The sequence below is a fragment of the Enoplosus armatus genome, chromosome 6 (assembly GCF_043641665.1).
Source record: "Enoplosus armatus isolate fEnoArm2 chromosome 6, fEnoArm2.hap1, whole genome shotgun sequence".
NCBI classification, from domain to species: domain Eukaryota; kingdom Metazoa; phylum Chordata; class Actinopteri; order Centrarchiformes; family Enoplosidae; genus Enoplosus; species Enoplosus armatus.
In genome coordinates this window covers 8,126,310-8,140,703 of record NC_092185.1, presented here as the reverse complement: position 1 = coordinate 8,140,703, position 14,394 = coordinate 8,126,310, and the positions used below count along the sequence as shown (strand labels likewise).

At 40.1% G+C, this 14,394-nt stretch overlaps 3 protein-coding genes across 3 annotated transcripts; all 3 read left to right on the top strand.

Annotated features, from left to right (window-relative positions):
* The first annotated feature begins 1,413 nt into the window (after window positions 1–1,413).
* On the top strand, window positions 1,414–4,836 carry LOC139287155 (protein tyrosine phosphatase domain-containing protein 1). Its single transcript, XM_070908146.1, has 12 exons — window positions 1,414–1,604; window positions 1,691–1,771; window positions 2,137–2,255; window positions 2,499–2,636; window positions 2,759–3,030; window positions 3,145–3,438; window positions 3,553–3,783; window positions 3,875–3,991; window positions 4,090–4,191; window positions 4,325–4,405; window positions 4,519–4,629; window positions 4,714–4,836. The coding sequence occupies exons 1-12, from the start codon at window positions 1,414–1,416 to the stop codon at window positions 4,834–4,836; spliced, it is 1,860 nt and encodes a 619-aa protein (XP_070764247.1).
* Window positions 4,837–7,215: 2,379 nt separating this feature from the next.
* Window positions 7,216–8,514, top strand: cimap1b (ciliary microtubule associated protein 1B). Its single transcript, XM_070907943.1, has 6 exons — window positions 7,216–7,330; window positions 7,424–7,627; window positions 7,786–7,887; window positions 7,978–8,099; window positions 8,191–8,331; window positions 8,422–8,514. Exons 1-6 carry the CDS (start codon window positions 7,219–7,221, stop codon window positions 8,512–8,514), a joined length of 774 nt encoding a protein of 257 aa, XP_070764044.1. The 5' UTR covers window positions 7,216–7,218.
* A 2,237-nt stretch (window positions 8,515–10,751) lies between these two features.
* rabl2 (RAB, member of RAS oncogene family-like 2) lies at window positions 10,752–13,123 on the top strand. The gene is made up of 8 exons (XM_070907519.1): window positions 10,752–10,858; window positions 11,002–11,031; window positions 11,159–11,238; window positions 11,353–11,432; window positions 11,816–11,927; window positions 12,127–12,224; window positions 12,480–12,563; window positions 12,943–13,123. The coding sequence occupies exons 1-8, from the start codon at window positions 10,752–10,754 to the stop codon at window positions 13,024–13,026; spliced, it is 675 nt and encodes a 224-aa protein (XP_070763620.1). The 3' UTR covers window positions 13,027–13,123.
* The last annotated feature ends 1,271 nt before the right edge of the window (window positions 13,124–14,394 follow it).

The window sequence follows — 14,394 nt, the reverse complement described above, 5'->3', positions numbered from 1 at the left end:
ATAAGGTAGGTGTCATTTTAACCAACAAAGAAAATGTTTCATAATGTAGCATAATGCTGTATCTTACTGAAAATGTTCCTCTGTTGATTTCATTTCATTAGTATTTTGTGTCTAATATTTACTTCGCAAAACCTGTTCATTTAAAATTGATATAATTTCATGTTCTGAGTTACTCTCATAATCTGTCACCCAATTATTTTCAGAGACCTTAAACCATAATTTTATGGTAATTCTGCATAAAATAATATTTTCACTCTTAGGAAGGACAATATTATGCAGGTCATTTTAAGGAGAAGAGACGAGGAACTGAGACTGAGGTGATGTCACCTCACTACTTTCATCCCCATCATTATCATGCTGTTCCCATTACTGCACTGCAGGGGGCGATATGTCCAGTGCCACTGCAGCAGACATAAAACGATAATCCTATCCTGTCATGCTAGGCCCTTAAAATGAAGACATGGTAGTGAAATCAATTTCACAGATTTTATGAAGTCAGGTTTTTAAGTAGTCTTTCAACATTTACTTATTGTAGGGTTGTTATTACACTCATCCGTAACATATTTAAATCTGAGACAGCGCTGGTGTGTTTGGATATGAGACCAGGATACATGAACAACATTATATTGTTCTTTCGGAGTAAACACAAACCCTGTTGCTGCTTATTAACAGTAGTGAGATCAACAATATTTTCTCTGCATCGCAATCATGTATGAAGCTTTAGCTGGTGTCAGGTAATTAGGACATTCACACTGTTTATAGGTGAGGGTATAAGCATTATATAATTGGCTTGTTATTATGTGTGAATGTCTGTTCTAATGTATTTATGACAGCTAATCAGGCTTAGTGGAGCTGGGTCAGCGCAGTGTGTGTGTGTGTGTGTGTGTAAGCAGCAGGGTGGGTCAGCATAGAGGAGCACATGTGTATTCTTCTGCTATTAGAACCTTTTTCCTGCACTCTCAAACTCTGGAAATACATTAAATGGGATTTACAGCTTCGCTGTCCAACATAATCAAAAAGGTACGTTTTAAATTTGATTGATTGCATTATATTATATTGGAAGATTATATAGAATATTATATATTCATTGTATTCTGGATGCTATTTTTGATATCCTTTCCAGCCCTACGGCTTATTTTATTTTCTTCTCTAGGGCATTTAGAATAAATACATCTGAAGCAGAAGCTAACTCAACTTCAGTTTTGAGACTCATGCACAATATATAGAATTACTGCAAAAAGCAACAGCACGCAATAAAAGAAGATTGTTTAACAAGTTGTATCTTTGTCAAAAGCTCAAATGCAGTGGCAAGAAGGTGACGTGGTTGCCAGTTGGTCCAGTTTGGGAATAGTTCTTCACATCCTCAGTGTGATAGCTCAGGCTGATCTTGGGGGGGGTTTCCCCTGGTGCAGGATGATGCCGACCTTGACCTCGCACATACCAGTACCTCAGCCTTCATACACCCAGGCCAGGGAGAACCTGGTGAGGGCCATCCCACCCAAGCTCCTCTGTCTGCTGGCCTGTGGGGGAATAGACTGCCGCTATGAAGGACCAGAATGCTGGAAGTTAAATCAACAGGTCATTCGAGGCCTTTTCTCCTCCTGGTGAGACTATGTGACTGCAACCTCACAGATGTTAGTGGCAGTAAGTAAGTAGTAGATTACTGATTATGAACTTGTTCCTATTGCAGGGTGACAGATGACATTATTGCCATGGCACGACCATCCAATCATCTCATTGAGAAGTACAACATCATAGAACAATTTCGAAGGTAATCACAGTTCATTATTATTCCTGCAATGTTTGTGTTGTTCTCCCGTGTGTCTGTGCTGTGTGGATATGCATGACACATGAGTGGTTGTACAAATTATGAGCCTTCTTAAAAAGTGTGACAACATTGCGCACATACAGGTCATTAGTTGAACACAAAGTGGGGAGATGAATCTCGATGAGAAATGTGTAAAAAAAAAAAAAAAAAAACTTCAGTTATTTTTATTGGGTAAAACAAGGATAAGTTGTCTGACAAAATCCTCCAATTGTGAACATATTATTTTTTTAAACGAGTAAATAGAAAAATATAAATATTTTTGAGACCCAAACACAGCACTGGTGTCAACCGTTGTCTTTTTTCCCCAGGTTGAACATCAGATCGATCATCAACATGCAGGTGCATGGAGAGCATGCTCACTGTGGACCGCCCCTGGACCCTGAAAGTGGCTTCACATACTCTCCACAGATCTTCATGGACAATGACAGTGAGACCCTGACACAGTAAATACACAACATGGAAGTTACAATTAGGCTTTTTTGGACAAGTCGAAGTGGGAGATGAATAAACAGTTAAGGTATTATGAGAGACAGTTGTGGTTTGTGCCAATGGGACAGCGACTAATTATGTGTTGTATATGTATATAAAGTAGCCTGCAACACAGTTAATCCCTAATGTCCATTTATGTTCCTAAATGTATTCATGTGTGCACATATTTGTATCTTTGCAGTTTACTTTTACAACTTTGGGATGCCAGATTTTGGTGTGTCATCTCTCATTGGTATATTTGATGGGGTGAAGGTCTTGGCCTTTGCAGTGAGGGAAGGAAGAGTGGCTGTGCACTGCCATGCAGGCCTGGGCAGGACAGGTAGGGATAAACATACATATTGTATCTACTGTTCATGTAAACGCTGTGTGTGTCAGCTTCTGCACATATAATGCTCTCATGTATATCCGGTGTGTCTCTGCTGCGTTCTTGCTGCTCAACAGGTGTCCTGATAGCATGTTACTTGATCTACACCCTGCGCATCAGCCCGAGTGAGGCCGTCCACTACGTGCGGGTTAAACGGCCTCGCTCTATCCAAACCCGGGCACAGATCAACCAGGTGTTTGACTTTGCTCGGCTGCTTGGTACACAGCTGGTCCAATACCCAGACCTCAGCTTGCGGCATGGAGCCCCTTTCACCCTGCAACACTACCTAAACCGACAGGCGCTACTGCTGCATGGTCAGGAGGCGCGCACCCTCAGGCAAACACCCAAGGTCAGGACTTTATCATTAAGCTACATTAATCCTGTGTTACAAACATACCTGACTGTACTGTAGAACAGTTTAACTCTGCCTCCTTTCTGACCTCCTCTTCACCATCTCATTTAGGTGGTCTACCTCCTGTGTATGCGTCTCTCCTGCTTAGCCCTCGGTCGCCCTGCTCCTCCAGAGGTCCATGCTGAGCTGGAGAAGAGGTCAGCACTGAGGACCCTGAGCACAACTGTGAGGGAGACCTTGGTGGCCAAACATTACTTGCCCTTACTGAGGGAGGGTCATAAGGGCTCGTGGGTGGGCTCAGGGTCAGTGTCCTCCTGGGAAGAGCCATTAGGATTCTTGGAGAGGAAGAGAGAGGTGCTGCTGGACAAACGCAGCTACAGCGACTCTGACCTCAGCAAGATCACAGTAAATATGCCCAATTTCACATTATTTGTCCTGAATTACATAAAGTTCCATGTCATCTGTCAAGTCAAACTAGTCATAGAGGCTTTTCTCACTTTGTCGCATTCTGTCCTGAAGGATCTAGAGTTGAGTCCATACTGCACTGAGAGAAACTGGTGTGTACAGGATCTGATACAACCTGATCTGAAGCCAGTTAGTCCGATCCTTGCCACACTTTCACCAGGCCACCAGACCACCAAAAAGGAATCTCATGCACTCAACATGCCAATATCTGGCATGAGAACAAGCAACAACTGTGCTAAGAGGTCTAAGTGCACAACTAAATACAAATACAGCTCCAACATTGAGGTAACTGGGATTCTTACTGTGAAAAAAGCTGATGATGGGGAAACTTTTGATGTGAATGCGTTAAAACATTCTGATCTTTTGTCACATAAAGTTGAGCAGAAATCCAAATAATCCAGGCCCAACCTCAGTCGCCCGTGCTGTTGCTAAGGCGATGGCAGACCAAGGTCCTCCAGGAGAAACCATTCTGCAAAGATCGGCTCTGCTGCAGGTGAAAAACACTGGTGCAAACCTGGTTTTACATCAAAATGTGCCACTTTGATTTTGAGCTCTAAAGCCACTGAACTGACACTGTCACCTTTTCAACAGGAGGAGCTGAACAGTAGTGACTGTGGCTGGGCTCTGCTGGTCACCGAGTCCGATCCTCATGTTCTCAGTTGTCTGTTGTGGACCTGGCTGGACAAGTTAAGGGTCAGTGGCGTCATAAAGCCAGTATTCCCAGTTTTTACTGGGGCTGGATGTTTTGAATTTCAGTCTACACTTCCCATACTGTGGTAAAAATCCTTCTCTCAGTCCTATCTCTGTTTCCTCCAACTTCATCCAGGAGCCTGTTCTGAGTGCTGAGGATGTAGACAGGTTGAGTTGTGGAGCAAACAGCAGGATGCCTCTCAGTGTGCTCAAGAAGGTGAGGACACTGATGTATCTTGTCAAGTCATCTTTGACTCTTTAGTATTCTTCTTACTCTAAACCTCTTGGGCAAAGATTTAAAAAAATATTTTCAATATTACATCACTACAGCCACAGAAACACACCATCTATTGTCTACTGAGCTGTGTGAGTACGGTGACCAGCCTGTGTCCACACAGAGAGGACTCAGTGCTGCAACGACTGATGCGAACACTCACAAGGGTAAGACAAATCATAGTATGTTAAAGTGCGCTGTTGTTCCATTAGAGGAAGTTGAGGTCAATAACTTTTTTTTTTAACCAACAGCGCCCCCAAGAGGAAATGGGAAGCCTTGCCACTCTAATGAAGGTCCTGAAGGCGAGTTTGAGAGAAACCTTCCAAAACTACAGATACCTCACGAGGGCCTGCAGCACCAATTCTACACTTTGAAGACCAGAGTCCATATCTGAACAAAAAACTAACAGAGCAGTTTTTATTTTAAAAAATTGGTGGTATTTCATCCAGGGCACCTGATTGTGGGCAAAATCAAGAGGTGTAACAGGCCCTTTTCATGGAAGACATTTTGACATGTAACAGTAGGAAAAGCACAAGTGTAAATGATAAAAACTGCCACACTGTCATGGCTTACTGGAGCCATTGTTAATGTTATTAGTGACACTGTTGTGCTTCTGTGTTTTTCCTACTATGACAAGTTAAAATGTCTGCTGTAAATAAGGCAGGTTAGGACAAGTCTTAGTCTTTTTGGAGCTAAGTGAGATTACCCAATCATATCTTCCCCTTTACAAAATATCACAAGTACGCAATGGATGTGGATTTAACATGAACTGTCTTTATATTTTTTAAATACATCAAATCAATTGTCAATGTAATAAGAATTATGATTTTCCAACTCCTGTAATAAGCTGAGTCTCTCTAGTTCAATCTTAACTGCTCTCGCTGACGCTAAAACGTTATGTTTGTGTTGTTTTTACTCATATTTTCCCGCACTATCACCAATCACAGAGGGCAATTAATGCTTGAAAATGTGCCAATCACCAAAAAAATGAGCAAACGATGATTTAGTTGGCTTTGGGTGAAGACTTCCCTATCATTTCCAAGCATTTATTGCCCTTTATGAACAGTTGGTACAAAGTCAGTCCTGTGTGGTTCACAGACCCCCACCACAATTTAAAAAAAGCTATGTTTAATGAAAAAAAGACAGGCGGGTGCACCTATGAAGGCCTGCATATTGGAACAGTGGTTAAACTTGAAATAAAGCCCCTAAATTACAATTCAATAATGACACTGATACAATGTTTACTGTAGGCTAATGAGTATTAGTATGTAAACTACTGTCCCTTAGTGTTAGCAGATTAAAAACAGTGTGTCCACAGTGTGACCCCTTGGCCTGTTTCAGCCTTTCATACCTAATAAATCATTTACACCATCTGAGCACTATGTTTTATGTATTCACGTTTTGTGAATTCCTGCACTGTTCACGCACACGCACACACACACACACATTCATACACAACACATATTAAGCATGCCTGTCAAAGAGTCGTCTCCAAGGCAACGTTGTCATAGTGAAGTTGACGAGCACTAAACAATCTGTGTTTGGGTTCAATGCACATGCTGAGTTCCGATGATAAAACCTGGCATAGAGGGAAACTCACAGCAGGATCAGGATTTTCAAAAGGTAAAAATCATTCATCTATGTTTTGAGATTATTCTAAGACAGTAACTGAACCAAACTGAAAGCAGTCACTGATGTCAGGTTTGTAGGCTTGCACTAGGTAGACATGGTGTGGCTTTGTTAGAGTATGATACAGATCACTGGTTTTGTTGTAACATTGGTTTCACTTTACCCACATATAACCACTATACAGTAGGTCTCTATTCTAACATTTAAGCTAGTAGCTTGCTCAATAACTAGCTATTTCATTGGATGGGCTAACGTTAAATAAGGGACGTAACTACTGCAGTCATTTTCACTGCTGGGTAACCTAATGTTAGGATGTATGAGATTTATGATTCACTAGCGTTAACTTGTTAACATGGCAAGTGATTTATTTCTTAAGAGTGACTAGTGAAGGAAATAATCAACCACAAAAACAGAGAGATATTAATATTACTAAATTTAATATACACTTTAGATGTTTTTATATTTTTGTCTCAGTGTTTTTATTGTTCTTATTTAGTAACATTTACTAGATATCTTCATGGTAAAAGTGATAAAATTAACTTGATCCTGAACTTTGAAAAATCTTTATCTGCCAAAATGTAAGACCATTATATAAACACTTAATAAATCTGTTAGGCAATGGAATTTAGAGACAAACCAGACTATTTTTATAATCTTTATCTTTCAAACTTAGTCAGTGGTTTCTTATTTTTGCAACACATTGGTTTGAGTAGTGTACAGCATGTCTATGTAGCACATTGGTGACATTTCCCCCTCAAAGTCTGTCTACCAAAACGTATAAAACTTAATAGCAATATTGCTGTTCCTGGTGACATCACACCGAGAAGCAGTTAAAAATGGTGCAGAATGTTTGAATGGTGCACTTCCACTACATCGTCTACCTTCAGGCTTTAACAGCAACATTTCCAACAGAAAATCTAGCCAATATTCATCAAAGGTTATTTACTTAGTGTTCCTTGAATCAGATTCTTTTATGCCACAATTTACCCATGGATGAGCACATATTTTTTCACATATATCTTCATAACTGAAAAAGTTTTATTAATTTGCTTTTTTGTCACAATCTCTCTCTCTCTCTCTCTCTCTCTCTCTCTCTCTCTCTCTCTCTCTGTCTCTCTCTCAAGACAATGCCAAGCACTGAAGCCTGGGTTGGGACCTGGAGGCCCCACAAGACAAGAGGGCCCATAGCTGCCCTGTACGGTAGCCCAGGGCCCAAGTATGCACTGCCTGGACTCACAGGTACAGCCAAAATGGCCATTAAGCCTTTTTTCACCACCAACACCATCATTATTATAATAATTGACATTGTCTGTCCATGTTTCCCCCATGAAGGTATTTCTAAACACGACCCTACTAAATACAAAGCACCAATGTTCAGCTTTGGGACACGTCATGACCAGGCCAGTTCTGACTACTCCCCTGGACCAAGATACCTCATCCCCTCCAACATCACCAGACAGGGTCGAGACGGCACTCCTGCGTTTTCACTCCACAGCCGTCCAAAGGAGCCAGGATTGTTCCAGACCCCTGGACCAGGTCAGTAAAACCCCTTACACATTAAAACAGACTTTGTAAAAGCATATGAAAATGAAATACTGCTAATCTTAGATACACGCAGACTATCCACCAAAAGCTGACATTATGCCACATTACCTGTCAGCAGCATCTTTATTAAACTGTCTTGGGTGTTTCAGGTAAATACTCTCCAGAGATTTCAGGAAAATCGATCTTCCACTCTGCTCCTGCTTATTCTCTATTTGGGAGGGCCAAAGAAAGCATCAATAACCAAACACCAGGTAACCTTTTTTGCCAACTATATTTAAGCGGTGGATGGCAAAGTTTCATGGCACAAAGAATATGAACGTCACATGCTGCTCATACTGCAGGTCCAGCCTCCTACAGTCTGCCTCCTGTGCTGGGGCCCAAAACTGTTGCCACATCTGCAGCTCCCACCTACTCATTCTGTGGCCGCAGCAAAAATGGAAGCTTCCATGAGGACCTGAAGAAGGTACATATAGATAGTCATTAAAACAATTTCCTTAAAAAAAATGAGATCCTGTGATTTACTCTTCTTCTCTATACTTTTGTTTCCCCTCCAGACTCCTGGTCCTGCTGCCTACAAAGTTGTGGACCCTTGTATTTACAGGCAAAAACCTCCCCAGTACAGCATGATAGGCCGCAACTTCACACCTGGTGAAACCACAAAGAAACCAGGACCTGGAGCGCACTATCCTGAGCAGGTAAGAACCTCATTGTGTCTTCTTTGATCATCACAAAGACCCCAAATATTGTGCATTTTTGTTCCTTCACTGACATTTCTCTCCTCCTAGGTGACCTTCACAAGAACAAAAGCTCCAAGCTTCTCCTTTGGACTGCGTCACTCACAATATATCTCACCCCTCATTGTAGATGTGACTGAATGATCTCTCATTTCAAATGGAAATTCACACAGCAGAATCGAATAAAGCATAAAAAGCAAACTACTAAAGATGAATGACATCATGTTTTATTGCCACAGTTATACAGACTATTGTATTAGTACTTGTCCCTTTGTCAGGTTATGACCACTAACAGTATTTGAATTAAATTATATGGAAATAAACAAAGTTTCACCGGTGGCACGTCTGACATTTGTATTAATGTAACATGATTTTTAAGAAAGTAATTAAAGCCAGTTTTATTTTTCAAGTAGCTATTTCTTGTCGGTTTGGAAAAGTGATCATTATTTTGATAGAGTAAATAGAGTGAAGCCAGTGTTATGAGAGGTCTGTTGATCTGGCAAATAAAACATCCATGTCACAGCGACCATGCAACTATTTTATCAAGAAAGTGAATGTTATATAAGGATGTCATAGGGTTGTTTTTGGTGGACTGAACAAATCAAGTGTCCCAGTCGACCACATGGTGCTGGCACAAGCCCTCACAATGGGACTACTACTCGACCAGACACTGAGCACACAGGGGCACCATGGCAGTGCTCCCACAATGTAAAATGAGGAGGAAAACGTGCTGCAGTCTGAAAGAGAACGTTGACTTGACAGTAAATGTATTTTCCAGGGAGATGATGTCAAATACAAGGCCACACAGGAAAAACAATGTCACCAAACAGCCAGAATTTGTGTCATGGCTTGAAAATTGCTGTTTATGATAGCTTGAGTAGTTTATGAGGGAAACATGCAGTATTCAGATGTGCAGTTCTGATAAAGGCCAATCCACATAGGCTATATATATATATATATATGATGGCTTTAATTGCTGGCAAAGATGACCCACTAAATATTGACCTGAGGGGTTAAATATTCATGAAATTAATTATTATGTGTTAAGTATTTATTCTGTTCATTAATGTCAACAAAATCCTAATTACATCCATTGCAGTTATTCTATAAGAGAAGTGGTAACAATTGGGATAGATTGGAAAGAATACTTCTCCAATTTTACTGTAGCTTGGATATTATGTCCTAAACGATGTGATGGGACTACTGTAGAAGAAGGGGTATGTTCTTCAAGGACCTCTCTGGTGGTAACAAGTAGAGGTAAGGTTGGCTGCAGAATTTGATTGCTTTCTTTGAATGCTTTAAAGTTAACGATTTGGGCTTGCAGAGGAGGTGCAGAGTTATGGCAAAGTACTTTTGCCTACTTTTTCACTGGCAATTAAGGCAAATTATTAGAAAACTGATTTACTGTGAATATAATAATGCAGTATTACGTATTACTAATTTTGAACATTGCTTAATGAAATAGTCCCAATACATTAGCTTTGAGCTCCTACACAGCAGAGCAATCATGTTGTGGTGATTTGTCGATTTGTAAAAAAAAAAAAAAAAAAAAAAAAAGAAAATTGGCCTTTTGGACCTTTATGTTGGTTATTTATTATTATATAACATATTTACCATAAGTAAACTTTTGGATATGTTTCAAAATATTTTTGTCTCACACTTGTATTCGTAAAAAGACATTAAATTAATGTCTCTTTCTAAAAACAAACAAAAAAAAAAACTAACCAAATTATTTTTTACTTTTGACAGGCACCTGTATAGACAGCACAAACCATGACGAAGTGGTCCTTCGAGCGTCCCCGTTGCATAGAAACGATAACCGTCGGCGACATCATGCAACAGCAACAAACTTTTATTATCTGGATACCTACATGAGTGTAGGAAACCAGTTAACTTTTCCTCGGGACAGACAAAAATAATATACTCAAGACAGTCAGCGACATTTGGAGAAGTAGCCGTGGTAAACAAATGCTATCAACGCTAATTCAGTTAGCAGCGCTAGCCGACTGTTAACTAGCAGTCGTTACCTCCTTCTGTTGCCCATGGTGCACTGTGAAGGTAACGGTACAGTACTCAGGAGAGACTTTAAAAACACAAATGTAATCAATGACCGTCTCTGTACTATTCTCAGTTTCTGCTAGCATCAGTGTTGTCGATGTAAGGACCAGCGAACGGGTGAATTGAGCGATAGCCGAAACACACGATGTTAACCTCAGCTAATCAAAGGCAAGCTAGCTAACGCTCATTCTCCTTGTCAATAACCGTCGGATGCTAGCTCCTGTAGGAGCTTAGGTCATTTTTCAGGTATTTGTTAATCCAGATAGCGTTAAGCAAGTGTTGGCTAAGACAATCATTCTTGTCAAAGCGATAGAAAGTGGAAAATGGCTGGCGACGTTGGCTGCATCCCTGAACTGGACCAAAAGAAGTACGATGCAGACGAACAAGTGAAGATCATCTGTCTGGGAGACAGTGCAGTTGGTAAATCTAAGTGAGTATTAGGTGTAATAAGCGTAGGCTCAATGTAGCTGTTATGTGTTTCATAATAGTTTTAACTTTCCTCAGTAGATTGTTTGTTTGTTGTCCTGTTTAACATTACTTTATTGATAGTTTCTCCCTCTCTCTCTTTCTCAGGCTGATGGAGAGGTTTCTCATGGACGAATAGTATCCTTTAGCAGCTTTAAACAAGTCATTTATATCATCCTGCTATAGCCATTACAGCCACTGTCTGCACAAGAACATGCTGTTTAAGGTCAAGCTTAGAGGTTAAGATCCTTAACTCTTTCTACAGTCGTCCCCAGCAGTTGTCAACCTATGCTTTGACTCTCTACAAACACACAGCCACTGTAGGAAACAAGACAGTAGCAGTCGGTATGTGTTGTGCAATTTGCTTTTGTCCTGTTCTCAGTGACCTTAGGAATTGTTTTTACCCAGTTGTAAGTCGTCTGTAAATTAGCAGGTTTGGTTTTCGTTTTTGATTCACAGATTTCTGGGACACAGCCGGTCAGGAGAGATTTCAGAGCATGCATCCCTCATACTACCACAAAGCACATGCATGCATCATGGTAAGACACACTCTTGTTTTTAAGACAGGTGCCTTTTAAGTAATACTTTAGCCTGCTCCCCCTTGCTCCCTACCAGGAATTTAAGTGACAAAAATAAACAAAACAAATGAACAAAAATTTCCATAAAAATAGTAAATATTGTTTTATTTACACATTGGCCTTGAGGGGTTTATCCATAGACTGTATCTAAATAAACACCTATATAAATATAATCTTTATTTACAGACTATGGGTTTATCTCACATAAATGTAGTCTTGTTTTGGGATTGAAGATGAAGATGGTGATCATCTGACAGAGAAGTCAACAAGGACTTGTTAGCTGCCACATTGTCAGAAGAGAAGGTTGAACTCCTTTGTAAGCGTTTCTTCTTTCTCTCTCGTAGGTTTTTGATGTTCAAAGGAAGATCACATATAAGAATCTGGCCAACTGGTATAAGGAGCTGAGAGAGTACAGACCGGAGATACCCTGTTGTGTGGTTGCCAACAAAATCGATGGTGAGTCTGTCTCATAACAATGAATAATCAGTTCTTACGATTGTATTAAGTGTGAATGTTACAGCAGGATAAGTGAACATGTTTTCTTTTTAGTTTGCACACGTTGTCTATTAGCGTTATCCTTTTGATGAATTGTTTGACCAACAGAATTGACACTAGAATTATAGATGAGAACATGTTTGTTTTTTCATGTCTGCAGCTGATTTGAAGGTGACGCAAAGGAGCTTTAACTTTGGGAAGAAGCAAGGACTCCCATTTTACTTTGTGTCAGCGGCTGATGGGACTAATGTAGTTAAGGTGTGAGCTTTTGTTTATTGTCCTGCAGTATTAATGTCAGTGATCCATAAGTTAATTCCCTCATGCATTTCAAACTCATTAGTAGTTTTACAGTTAACTATATATCATTTTTCAAGACACTCATTCTCAACATGAGGTTACAACAGGATTGACAGTGCTCCTTTTAAAAAGCAAGTATCAAGTATCTCGTAAACTGTCCAGACCACTTGAACTGCCCCTGTGTGTTTATAGTTCTGACTGTAACTGTCTCAACAGATGTTCAGAGAGATGATCAAGAGAGCAGTGGACTACAAGCAAAACCCCAGCGACTTCATGGATGAAGTGTTGCAAGAATTAGAGGTACACCTCTCTGAATACCAAAGTCTGATCACTGATGTGCTCATCTTTTAAGCTGGTGTAGTTTTATACAACCCCAACTAAAGGATGTTTACTGCAAAGAATAAAAACATGTTTTATCATACAATACTACTAATAATTGGTTTATAATCTGCCTATGTTTTTCTGGGATAGAAATGTACTCAAAACCTGCATTATGTAAACGAGAGCATTCATTGAAGAGTATTAATTAATAACACATTTGACTTTTTAATGACGTTTCTGTGTTTGTGTGGAAAATGTTTGTATTGATTTACTTTATTTGTTGCTAAAATGTGTTGTCACATCATTTGTGACTGAAAATGTGTTTGTATTGATGTAATTTGTTGCACTTGTCTTATAGAACTTTGACCTGGAGAAGAAGGAAGATATTTCAGAAGCAGATGAGGACGGATTGAAAGAAGAGAGTCCCGAGTTGGTCTCATAGATGTTTACAGAACCTCCAAACGTTCCTGTTGTCTCATGGATAATTTATCCTCCTCTGGGGTTGATGCTGTGAATAGCGTATGCTTGTAGACAAGATGTCAAGAGATCTCTGATTCTCTGTGGTGGACACCATAAACAGGCACATTGTTTGTCCTTGTGTTATTTTGGTGGTCTGTTTCTTACACCATTGGTTTGTAACTCTACCACCAGAAGTTGGCAGACAGTCTTGTAGTCAGGTTTTAAGTCGCTGCACCTCTATCTGTCCAGTGACATTGGCAGGGAAATACACCTGGTGGAATAATTAGAAATTGTGTTGTTTACCAGGTTCATATAGGTGCTGTTTTAGCATTGACATTCATACTTTGTGTAATAATATCTACTATGGTAATAGTAGAAAATCCTACAGTGAGACTGAATGTTTGCTGATTTTGTGTCATGTAATAAGAATGTGAAGCATTGAAAACAAACTCACAGAGCAAAGAGAACGTGTGATTATGAACCGTATTTGCTGCTGTTCTCGATGTTTGTGTTTGTTTGTGTGTGTGTGTGTGTGTAGCGTTGTGTACAGTGCCAGCGGGGAGCGGTATCTGTTGGCTGCTTTTGTTGCATTCATTTTATGATGTAAAGTGTATTTTTCAGCGCCCTTTAAATGAAAACTTAATGTACCATGTAACCAAATCGTTATCATGTCTCTCTTTCCGGCTTGCTGTGATGCAGCAGGAGGCACAAGAGCACTACGTAGTCAACTTCAGCATATTATAAGATGCAACTGCCAGTCTGAACTCTAGTGGAGGTCTCAGCCTTGTGAAATGCTCAGCCAGCTGTGTCCTTCATGATGGATTTGTGGTGGTTGTGTGTAGATTTGTTCATATTAGCTGGAGCGTTGCCATGAAGAACTTTAAACCAGTTTTCTGGAAGAAGGCGACGCTCAAATTCACACTATTTCTATATGGTGATTATATTGTACACAAACAATGTGTATATATTTTCTATGTATATGTGACTGTTTTTTGTGGTATTTGCTCACAATAAATCACACTGGAACATACTTTTACTACTGAGACAGTGAATTAGCAGACTTTGATGCAGTTCATGTTTTAATTATAAATTTATTACATAATATAACAAACATATATCTTTGTGGTGGAGATATCCTGGGCAACATCTCAGATCTTGCCTCAGCCTTCACTATCACCCTTACTCTGTTTGCATGGAGAATACTAGGTAGCTTCTGGTTAACTGACTTCTACTTGGGCTTTCACGTATTAAAATGGAGGGGGGGGTTTCTAATGCTGTAAGCGTCCAGAAGTCGCTGGGAGAAAAAGTCGCTGACGGTGTGCCTGGTCATCGGATGCTGAGAAGGGGAAGT

Bases quoted from the DNA above. Each gene is read 5' to 3' on its own strand.
- LOC139287155 (XM_070908146.1), top strand. From the start codon at position 1,414: ATGATGCCGACCTTGACCTCGCACATACCAGTACCTCAGCCTTCATAC. The intron at 3,031-3,144 runs GTCAGGACTTTA...CATCTCATTTAG, and splicing joins CCCTCAGGCAAACACCCAAG to GTGGTCTACCTCCTGTGTAT. The intron at 3,439-3,552 runs GTAAATATGCCC...TCTGTCCTGAAG, and splicing joins CTGACCTCAGCAAGATCACA to GATCTAGAGTTGAGTCCATA.
- cimap1b (XM_070907943.1), top strand. From the start codon at position 7,219: ATGCCAAGCACTGAAGCCTGGGTTGGGACCTGGAGGCCCCACAAGACA. The intron at 7,628-7,785 runs GTCAGTAAAACC...TGGGTGTTTCAG, and splicing joins GTTCCAGACCCCTGGACCAG to GTAAATACTCTCCAGAGATT. The intron at 8,332-8,421 runs GTAAGAACCTCA...CTCTCCTCCTAG, and splicing joins GAGCGCACTATCCTGAGCAG to GTGACCTTCACAAGAACAAA.
- rabl2 (XM_070907519.1), top strand. From the start codon at position 10,752: ATGGCTGGCGACGTTGGCTGCATCCCTGAACTGGACCAAAAGAAGTAC. The intron at 11,239-11,352 runs GTATGTGTTGTG...TTTGATTCACAG, and splicing joins AAACAAGACAGTAGCAGTCG to ATTTCTGGGACACAGCCGGT. The intron at 12,225-12,479 runs GTGTGAGCTTTT...CTGTCTCAACAG, and splicing joins ATGGGACTAATGTAGTTAAG to ATGTTCAGAGAGATGATCAA.